We start from the raw sequence: 11,192 nt of genomic DNA, 5'->3' as shown, positions 1-11,192 counted from the left end.
GGTATCGGCCAGTGTGGTCCAACCTAGCTATCGGTATCGGTAAAATCCACTATCGGTCGACCTCTAATTGTAATAATGTAAAATATGTGAAAAATAATGTGTTTTTTGAACAACCTAGTATGAGAGCCTGTTCTAGTACACCCCCAAAACAAAATCAAGACTTTGTAAAAGAGCATAATATAAAATACACAAAATACACAGGCAAAACCTTAGTTTACTTGCATGGAGAAATTTATTTTATTTGTATTATTGATTTGGGATCTTTTTTAAAATCTGTCTTAAAACTCATTTTGTTAAAAAGAAATTGTGAGAAAATTGTATTGTGAAATCAGTATCGTGAATCATATCACATCGTGAGTTGAGTGAATCGTTACATCCCTATATGCTACTAGTTTTTGCTGTGGTATCGAAGTCGTAAATTGTTATTTAAATAATAAGCATTACTTAAATAATAAAGAACCATATTTTTTTTGCTCATCTGAAAAATGATCCGATCTGTGACTCAAAATCTGATATGATAATGTAATATAATCCGAACTGTGAGATTTGTGATCCATTGCATTGACTTGTTATTTGAAGAAAAAATACAATATATTTTATTTGGGCTAGTTAAATTCATTTTTGGGCTACCAAAATCTGAAGAATGCCTGCCCGAAGGGCTACCAGGGATTTAGACATTTTGCAAGCCCTGGGGAAACTAAACAGTTGCTGGTTCCCAGTGACTTTCATATTTTTTTTCCTACTATTAAAGTCAGTGGGGACCAGCAACTGTTTGGTTACCCACATTCTTCAAAATATCTTCTTTTGTGTTCAGCACAAGAATAAATAAAAATTTATACATGTTTGGTACAACATGACTGAGTAAATAATGACAGAATTTAATTTACCATTTATTTGGGTGAACTATCCCTTTAATGATAAGCGGCAGCATAGTACTGTCCCTTTAAGAGCTGCACGCATCTGTTTTTCTCTCAACTGTTTACTTTCACTTTAGACATAACTAACTGTGTTTATATGTAAACCTTGTGTGTTTCTGACAGTATTAGCGCAAGCAGATGATAACTAAGATAACTAAGTAATCAGGTGCTGTTTGACAAGTCTTTTAGTGTACGCACCCTTCGGGTGTACGCGCTCTGAATAAGCACATGTCAGAACAGCACGCAAATAAAACATTTAACCGGCAAGGCTTTAAAGCACATGCGCATATATCACACACACGTCGAGCAAACCTCGAACACATCATATTCAGTGTAGAGAAATGACAAGCAGCAGCTTCTAATTCCTCGTTAGCATTGAAGTATACGGAGATAAAACAACGCAAGTATCGATAACAGTATCGGTTGTCCTGAAGCTTATCGGTACTCCGGTACTGACCCAATTACACACCGGTCCAAAAAATACCGGTTCTTGATACCCATCCCTAATTGTGAGTGCACACAAATTAAAGTAGAAACTTTACAGTTCCGAGTGATGTATTACTCTTCTTTATGAGCAAAAATGACTGCGTATTTTAATTTGTTTCCACTTTAAGAAAAAAATGGATGAAAAATACATATGCGCTTCAGCTTCCACTCTCCGCACAAACGCTTATTTGCGCCTAACAGCGCACATTTATCTAGATTAAACGTTTAAACTAACATTGTGATATTGAACTGTTTTATATCTATAGGTTTTATTTTAGGCGTGATGATTTGAGAAGGCTAAACTGATCAAACATAGGCTCACTGTCTGCCGCTGGCCGCTTGGTCGTTACTTTAAAAAACAAAGAAAAAAAACATACATTTAACGAACAAAAAATGCTCCAAACGTTTTTCTAAATTGACTTAATAAAAAACTAAACTAATTATAATCACTTTTCCATTACATATTAAACTGAACGATTTTAATAGAGGGGAAAAAGACTATAAAAGGCTATAGGGCGTATATTTGAGGCCCGTGCAGATTCTAATCCGCTGTCTGTTCTCTGTTGTTCTCATCTGTGAGCATGCTCTTGATGGATGTATTCCACCATTTCGTCGAGTGTAAAACGTGACACACTCGTTCTGCTCTCACTGATCATTTGGTCCTCAGGAAAAAAAACTCTGCAGGCGCCCCTGACTTCAACTTCTCTTTTTCTGGTGAGATATCTCTACTTTTACTTAAGTGTGGCTCTGGGCACCGGTTTGGAGCGATTTGAAATGACAAAAATAAATCTCTCTCTAACAGCAACCCAGCACAAACGCTCGTTTAAGCGGCATAGTTGTGGAGATGGTTTGTTGTTTGGGGTGGTGCTTCCCAGAGGAGCGTGTGTGAGCGCTGAGCAGAGCTGAGCAGAGCAGAGCAGAGCAGAGCGTTTCGGCCCGAGTCGATTGCTGCCGCTTACGCTCAATTAAAGCCACAGTGCATTTTCTTGATCAAAATTGAACTGAGTAACATGGAAAATACAATTTAAACATTAAATCATGTAAGTGAAGTGTTTCGTGTTTCACAATCACCATATGAAAAAACAAACAAACAAACAAACACATAGGGTACAACAGGGCTAAAGGCACGCAGGGGTAAAGTATTACAAATACTTCAGCTAAAATAATGTTTTTTATTAATGTCTAAGTTAATACTTGTTCAAAACAACCACTTTAGCAAAGTTTTTCTGCTTATTTTGATAAATAAAAGAATTGGGGGTTTTTTGTAAATATACCGTCATTAAAATGTTAATAAAAATATATTTGAAAATACAGAAACAAAATAATTTTAAAAAGTAAAGATTCTGAAAGCACTGAAGGACATACCATAATACTCTTATATAGATTTACAGTAGTAACAACAAATGATGTTGTATTATATGATGTTTATTATCATGTTTTTAAATATGATGGTTTCATTATAAACAAGGTGATTATCTCTAAGATTGACAGTGATATTTACCATCTGACAACCATGTCTCGTCAACAAATGGAAAACTCAGCCATCTATTAATCATCATGTTAATTATTGTGCCTTTAGACCTAACAGCAGGGGAGCCTTTTACCCCAAACACCATGCTTTTACATTGTTGTAAAAGTTATTGAAAAACTGTTGCTTGAATTATCTTAAACAAAACTGGGAATCATTGAGACCTTTTTCTCAAAAAATATTCAATAAATTAAGCAATTTTTATTTGCTGCTTAAATCTACAACATTTTAAAAAACATCAAATATTGGAGTTAGCACAGAATCAACTAACGTTACACGAAAACACATGACTGCCAGGAGTTACTGCCCAAACTTCACAGGCCTGTTTAGATTATTAAAACTAGAGGCATTTATTAACTTTAAGATTACCTTTGATCATGTAAACTACCTATACACATCGTGTTATATGCACACGTGTGTGTGTGTGAGAGTGTGTGTGTGTGTGTGTGTGTGCATAGTACCTACTGTGAGTGTGTGTGAGTGAGTGTGACAGTGTGAGTGAGTGTGTGTGTGTGTCTGTGTGTGAGAGAGCGAGTGAGTGTGTGTGTGTGAGAGTGAGTGAGTGTGTGTGTTTGTGGCCTCAGGAGAGAAGCCAAAAGCTTTTCTTTACCCTAACTGAAATTATGCCTTTTAAATTAGAATATAATTAGAATTTTGATCATATTTAAGCACAAAATTCGAATAGAGTTTTTCAGCCATTTTGACAGCCCTAATATGTATGTAATATAATGTGTATTATCATTACAGGTTCAGGTCTTAAATTTCATATAAGGTGGTATTAAAAAGGTCTTAAAAAGTCTTAAATTTAACTTGTTCATGTCTGTTGAAACCCTGGTGTGTGTGTGTGTGTGAGAGAGCGAGTGAGTGTGTGTGTGTGTGTGTGTGTGTGTGTCTGTGTGTGAGAGAGAGAGTGAGTGAGTGTGTGCGCGTGCGTGAGAGAGAGAGAGTGAGTGAGTGTGTGCGCGTGCGTGAGAGAGAGAGAGTGAGTGAGTGTGTGCGCGTGCGTGAGAGAGAGAGAGTGAGTGAGTGTGTGCGCGTGCGTGAGAGAGAGAGAGTGAGTGAGTGTGTGCGCGTGCGTGAGAGAGAGAGAGTGAGTGAGTGTGTGCGCGTGCGTGAGAGAGAGAGAGTGAGTGAGTGTGTGCGCGTGCGTGAGAGAGAGAGAGTGAGTGAGTGTGTGCGCGTGCGTGAGAGAGAGAGAGTGAGTGAGTGTGTGCGCGTGCGTGAGAGAGAGAGAGTGAGTGAGTGTGTGCGCGTGCGTGAGAGAGAGAGAGTGAGTGAGTGTGTGCGCGTGCGTGAGAGAGAGAGAGTGAGTGAGTGTGTGCGCGTGCGTGAGAGAGAGAGAGTGAGTGAGTGTGTGCGCGTGCGTGAGAGAGAGAGAGTGAGTGAGTGAGTGTGTGTGTGAGAGAGAGAGGGAGTGTGTGTGTGTGTGGGACAGAGGGGAACACGGCCGCGTCGCAGCAGAGCATGCCGCACACGACAGACAGTTGTCGGAGAACAGCGCGAGCGAATGATCGACACACACGCTCCGCTTCAGCTCCGCTCGCGCGTCCAGTGTGAAAGCGGCGCGACACTGAAGGGTTCTCGATAGGGAGCGACATGAGACGCACCTTTTCTGGACGGATGCGCTTTACTCACAGAAATAACCTTCATTACTGTTGGATAAAGCGTTAATCGTGTATAACTAACGCTTGAACACTTGCCATCGATTTTAACACTTTAAATGAACACATACAAACCTTTCTTCAGCCGGATCACAAGAGAGCAGAAGAAGTGCGTCGCGGGAGTATGACGTCACAGCGCCTGGCAGCCAAAATAAGAGTCCCGTTCACAGCGGTTAAAGCTAGAAGGGATACATACTGCGCATGCGCACATCAACACAGCGTAACTTTTGTCACACTGTACAACAATAATTACCATTTTTTTCATTATTGTAAGGGGTAGGTTTAGGGTTGGAGTAGGTCTAGACGTTAATAAAACACAATCTAATAGGTAGAAAGTTAATTTCATTGTTCGTTTCCGGTCTGAGCTGTATCCCTTCTAGCCACAACCATTCACAGCTGGGGCAAGTTCAAGCTCAAACCGGTGCGCAACGTTTTGCTACTGTTTCCGGTCTGAACGACATGTTTCCTGGAAACGGTGTGCAACGGGGTTTGAGATGCGTTTTCTCTTGTTTGGTGGGTGTGTCAAACATGTCAGCCCAATCAGCAGCAGCATGTATATAAACCACGCGGTATTAAAGAGACAGCTGGCACAATGTAATTAACATCAAAATAAATTCACAAGAGCAAGAATATTGTTTGCACATGTTTATTTACATTAAAGGCAAAATAACTGAAATAATAAGAGCACACGTATAGATCTGGAACTTCTTTAAGTCTGTCTAAATATCATTTAGTAATTGCAATGTCTTCTGGTCCACATCCTTTCCTTAGGAAGGTGCGCTAAATACTGATTTATATATTTATATTTATATATTTTGCTATTGTATTATGGAGTGACACTTTCATAAACTTTTCTATACCCCTCTGATTATATAATGGTAAATATTACAATATCATAGCACAACAACAGTGATCAGCAATAATGAAAAGCCTAATACTCACAATAAAAATAATAAGGTCATATAGATCATAACACAGTCTCGGAGGTAAGAAGTGGATTATCCTTCACCTGAAATGTTTGTCTTTTCATCCTGAAAAGGCGTGATAGACTATGGAAGCACCAATTACACCACGTCTGTCCGAAGGACGGACCAATCACAGCTCATGACAAGGAGCCCACCCCCCTCCCTATATATATGGCTGTGATCCCCGAAAACGGCATTCTAAGCACGCTCTTCCCCCGTGTTATGCGAGTAGGGAAGCTTGGTGAGATACGTCGCTCGGTTCTCAGAGAACCGGGGTTACGCAAGTAACGTTCTCTTTCGAGCAATCGCTCGGTATCTCACTATGGGAATGATATAGCCAACTCCCGAAACGCATGCTTTGATCTTCATATTCGTTCTAGGATACCTGTCTCTTTCAGATATGAAATTAACTGTACATATGTTTTCCTTAGTGCTGTTCCAAGTATATTTTCCAAAGTAAATTTAAGTTTATATTTGTCAAATACTTCTTTTAATATTATTCTCTTATTTTCATATGCATGACATTATTCTATTATTATATGTTTTACTGATTCAGGTTGGTTACAATGTGTACATAAACCATTTGTGTGTTTACCTGTTAAACGCCGAGTCTTATTGAGCCCGACTGTTTCAACACTCAAAAATAATATGCTGCACTGTTTCTAATTCTCCACATTTGTCACACTTTCCCGATTCATGCTTTCCTATTTTATAAAGACTATAGTTTAATGCTGTATGTCCAATTCTTAGTCTTGATAAGATGACATCTTTCTTCCTATTTCCGTATCTTTTCCTCTCATTTCCAACACACTCCTGAATCTGGAAAAGATGTCTTCCTTTAGACCCATTATTCCATAACTTTTGCCATTTCTTACTTACTTCAAATGATATCACTCTCTTGAATTCAGCTTTACTTAAAGCTAACTTAATTTCTATTTGTGTATGATTTAATGCTTTCTTTGCTAGCAAGTCTACTTCCTCATTTCCATCCACACCCACATGTGCAGACACCCAGAGGAATTTGACCTCTATCCTTAACTGCCTTATTCTAAACAAACTTTGTAAAACTTCAAATACTAAGTCTTGCCGAGCTTCAGATTTACCACTTAGTAGACTAGTGAGCGCAGCCATTGAGTCAGTACATATCACAGTTCTTTCTGGTTGAACTTCTTCGATCCACTGTAGAGCTAGTATGATAGCTAATAATTCGGTAGTAAAAACTGACACATGATCTGATAATCTTTTAGCCATTTTTATTTTAAAAGTAGGAATATAAACTGCTGCTGCTGTTCTCCCAGACTCTGGCTCCTTAGACCCATCTGTAAATACCTGTAACATTCATGCTTACCTATTTTATAAAGTATAGTTTAATGCTGTATGTCCAATTCTTAGTCTTGATAAGATGACATCTTTCTTCCTATTTCCGTATCGTTTCCTCTCATTCCAACACACTCCTGAATCTGGAAAAGATGTCTTCCTTTAGACCCACTGTTCCATAACGTTTGCTCTTTCTTACTTACTTCAGTTGATATCACTCTCTTGAATTCAGCTTTACTTAAAGCTAACTTAATTTCTATTTGTGGATGTTTTAGTGCTTTCTTTGCTAGCAAGTCTACGTCCTCATTTCCATCCACACACACATGTGCAGGCACCCAGAGGAACTTTACCTCTATCCTTAACTGCCTTATTCTAAACAAACTTAGTAAAACTTCTAATACTCAGTCTTGCCGAGCTTCAGATTTATCACATAGTAGGCTAGTGAGCGCAGCCATGGAGTCAGTACACATCACAGTTCTAGCACTTCTTCGATCCGCTGTAGAGCTAGTATAAAATAAATAAAAACTGACACATGATCTGATAACCTTGCAATTTGTATTTTAAAAGTAGGAATATAAACTGCTGCTGCTGTTCTCCCAGACTCTGGCTCCTTAGACCCATCTGTAAATACCTGTAACAGAATAATACTCTTGTATTGTATATTGTTGAACTACTAATTCAGTTGGCATGTTCATCTCTGGTTTGTTATTACTTTGTGAATTTGTACATCTAGGAGGAATTTCATGGTGTTTCAACTCCAAGCTGTTTGCCTCCTTCCTTACTACCCAACCAAAGCTTGTCATTTCTTTGTATTCATATTCCCAACAATCTTTCAGAAGTAGTCTAACTGGACGGTTTTCCAGATGTCCCTTTACACCATACCAGTACCTTAATCTCAGCTGAAACCTACGCTGTTCTCTCAAAAATAATATGTTTCACTGTTTCTAATTCTCCACATTTGTCACACTTTCCCGATTCATGCTTACCTATTTTATAAAGACTATAATTTAATGCTGTATGTCCGATTCTTAGTCTTGATAAGATGACATCTTTCTTCCTATTTCCGTATCTTTTCCTCTCATTTCCAACACACTCCTGAATCTGGAAAAGATGTCTTCCTTTAGACCCATTATTCCATAACTTTTGCCATTTCTTACTTACTTCAAATGATATCACTCTCTTGAATTCAGCTTTACTTAAAGCTAACTTAATTTCTATTTGTGTATGATTTAATGCTTTCTTTGCTAGCAAGTCTACTTCCTCATTTCCATCCACACCCACATGTGCAGGCACCCAGAGGAAATGTACCTCTATCCTTAACTGCCTTATCCTAAACAAACTTTGTAAAACTTCAAATACTAAGTCTTGCCGAGCTTCAGATTTACCACTTAGTAGACTAGTGAGCGCAGCCATTGAGTCAGTACATATCACAGTTCTTTCTGGTTGAACTTCTTCGATCCACTGTAGAGCTAGTATGATAGCTAATAATTCGGTAGTAAAAACTGACACATGATCTGATAATCTTTTAGCCATTTTTATTTTAAAAGTAGGAATATAAACTGCTGCTGCTGTTCTCCCAGACTCTGGCTCCTTAGACCCATCTGTAAATACCTGTAACACAGAATAATACTCTTGTTTTATATATTGTTGAACTACTACTTCAGTTGGCATGTTCATCTCCGGTTTTTTTATTACTTTGTGAATTTGTAAATCAATTAGTGGCATAGGGAACAACCAAGGAGGAATTGCTGGAATAGCAACAGAAGGAGCAATTTCATGGTCTTTCAACTCCAAGCTGTTTGCCTCCTTCCTTACTACCCAACCAAAGCTTGTAATTTCTTTGTATTCATATTCCCAACAATCTTTCAGAAGTAGTCTAACTGGACGGTTTTCCAGATGTCCCTTTACACCATACCAGTACCTTAATCTCAGCTGAAACCTACGCTGTTCTAGAGGCACTTCTCCCGTTTCAACTTGTAATGAAGCCACCGGAGAAGATCTAAATGCTCCACAGCAAATGCGCAAAGCTTGATTTTGTATTGACTATCTTTTTAAGTAAGGTTTTGTTCGCAGAACTGTTAACTACACTACCATAATCTATGTTTGACCTAATCACAGCATCATAAATTATTTTCAGTGACTGACAGCTTGCCCCCACTCAGCTCCGGACAAGCACCTGAAGACATTTATTCCTTTTTTACTTTTTTCTATCAATTTCTGAATATGAATTTTACATTTTAATTTAGAGTCCATCCACATACCCAAAAATCTTACTACAGTTACTTGTTCCAGCTGATGACCATACATTTTGACATTCGAAATTGGATTATTTTTCTTTTCCGAAAAGCATATTACTTGTGTTTTTGCCAAAGAAAACCGAAAACCCCAACTACTCGCCCAATTCTCCACCTCATTCACTGCTTTTTGCATTTTATTTTCCAGAAGCCTTTGGTAGTTCCATCGTGCCACCCCTGTCATGCCCTGGGCCTGAAACAATTCGCAGGATGCATGAGTACCAGTAATCCACTGGGACTGGTGGAAATGATACCCCTCCTGCTGTGATGTCCCTCTGACTGGAATCCATATGGGGACTTTTGCGCCTTCACCAGGGACATGATTAAGTTGCAGAGTTCCCCCATACCTGTACAGGATTCCCTCTGTGACCTCAGGGTCACTGAGGCACCCACGGAGAATGTGCACCCTCTGGATACGCCATGTTTTCAGCATGGATGGTTTGAAGAGTGGTAAGTTGTTTGGGTCTGTGGTCAGGTGGAAATGCCGAAGAACTTTCTCCACTCTGTCGACCAGTTCTGTTGGCTGTGGAATTTTGGTCCTACAGTGCTCTCTGATGTGCTGTTTTGTAGGATTTGGTGGCTGAATTCCACAGAACTGATAAGCATCCTTGAGCTTCTGCAGGTCTTCCTGATCCACGACAGAAAATGCAGTGGAGAGGAGCTGACAAAAGGTGCTGTAGAGGGGATGGTGCTCTGAAGTGCACTCCCGTGTGAAACGCCTCATACAGTGAAACAAATCCAACTTGACCACAATGTTGGGGTTGTATTGTGTACGGGATGCACAGGTATTCTCCAGAGGCCCAGCAGTGGCCTCAGCGATGATAGATTGTGTGGTACTCCAGGCGTCCCAGTCGAGGTGCTCTCCGTGATGAAGCTCAGGGATTCTGAATGGCGCGCAGCAATCCCTGAACAAGTAGGAGGAACTGATTAGAATTACAAACCTTACTAACTGCACACTATGAATCATTGGTTAAGCATTAGTAAATAGTCAGTTCATCCTTTATAAAGCATTGTCCCAACATTAATAGGCATTAGTAAGCAGTTTATAAATACAGCTATAAATGCCTTGTTCTTGATTTATAAGCATGTCTATTACAAAGGAGATTTAAAGTTGTACAGTTAAATTTTTTGCATCTTGAAAACAATATTTCTGTGTTCTGTATCCCTCTGTGTTGTGTTTGTTTAATTGTTCTGTTTGGAAGATAACTGAGCCTTTAAATCTCCTTTGTAAATGCTTTACAAGGCATAAATAGTCTATCAAAAATAGCTAACTGACTATATCATATAATGAAGCATTTATTAACACACTAAGTTAATAAACACACACACATTATCATATGTCTAAATAATAAGATTTATAAATGTACATTTAAATAGTTTATTTATCATTTACTTACACTTTCTAAATTGTCTTAAGAACCACTGACAACTAAATAACTGGTTTGCAAATAATGTAATACTCAATTTAAAAAATATAAATTGATTTTTAATAAAGTGTGAAAATAGAATTATTAAACATTATAGATATGCTGATAAATCAAGAACAAGGCATTTATAGCTGTATTTATAACCTGCTTACTAATGACTATTAATGTTGGGACAATTGAGACTATTTACTAATGCTTAACTAACGATTCATAGTGAGTTATAGTGCAGTTATTATAATGTGTTACTGGATTACTTTTTGAGAGTCACAAATAGTGTTAATTTTGACAGGCATTTTGGATTTAGTCTTAAGGGGCGGTCACACTAGGCTTTGAACGTGCAAAATTTTGTTCGGACGCCGCTGCGAATATGGGCGGGAGCAGGATATGACATCACGCGCCAAGGTTTCCCCTCAGTTATCACAACATGGATTCCGATGTGCTTGTACTGTGTCTTATGCGACGGCGTCGAAAGCGTCTGGAAAGGAGAAGGCTGTGGGTTCACCCGATTCTACGGACTCAGAATGAGCGGGGACAGTTCCATTCTTTAATTCAGGAGCTTCGGCTGGATGAGGATCGCCACAAGGAGTACTTTCGGCT

The 11,192-nt window shown here is 38.9% G+C and overlaps 1 protein-coding gene and 1 long non-coding RNA gene across 2 annotated transcripts in view; both read right to left on the bottom strand.

Moving 5' to 3' along the window:
• Positions 1–4,732, bottom strand: part of LOC107757736 (uncharacterized) — a 52,377-nt gene extending 47,645 nt beyond the window's left edge. Inside the window, exon 1 of the long non-coding RNA XR_001641963.1 lies at positions 4,668–4,732. This is a non-coding gene — a long non-coding RNA (uncharacterized LOC107757736). The remainder of the gene's footprint in view (positions 1–4,667) is intronic.
• A 4,616-nt stretch (positions 4,733–9,348) lies between these two features.
• Positions 9,349–11,192, bottom strand: part of LOC107757724 (uncharacterized) — a 12,804-nt gene continuing 10,960 nt past the window's right edge. The window contains exons 13-14 of the mRNA XM_016575286.1: positions 9,516–10,117; positions 9,349–9,361 (exon numbers count right to left, since the gene is read on the bottom strand). Coding sequence (XP_016430772.1) covers positions 9,349–9,361; positions 9,516–10,117 — 615 coding nt within the window. The remainder of the gene's footprint in view (positions 9,362–9,515; positions 10,118–11,192) is intronic.

The sequence above is a fragment of the Sinocyclocheilus rhinocerous genome, unplaced genomic scaffold (genome assembly GCF_001515625.1).
Source record: "Sinocyclocheilus rhinocerous isolate Xijiao unplaced genomic scaffold, SAMN03320098_v1.1 scaffold2398, whole genome shotgun sequence".
NCBI classification, from domain to species: Eukaryota; Metazoa; Chordata; class Actinopteri; order Cypriniformes; family Cyprinidae; genus Sinocyclocheilus; species Sinocyclocheilus rhinocerous.
Note: the sequence above shows the minus strand (reverse complement) of the source record. Positions and strands in the feature narration are given on the sequence as shown.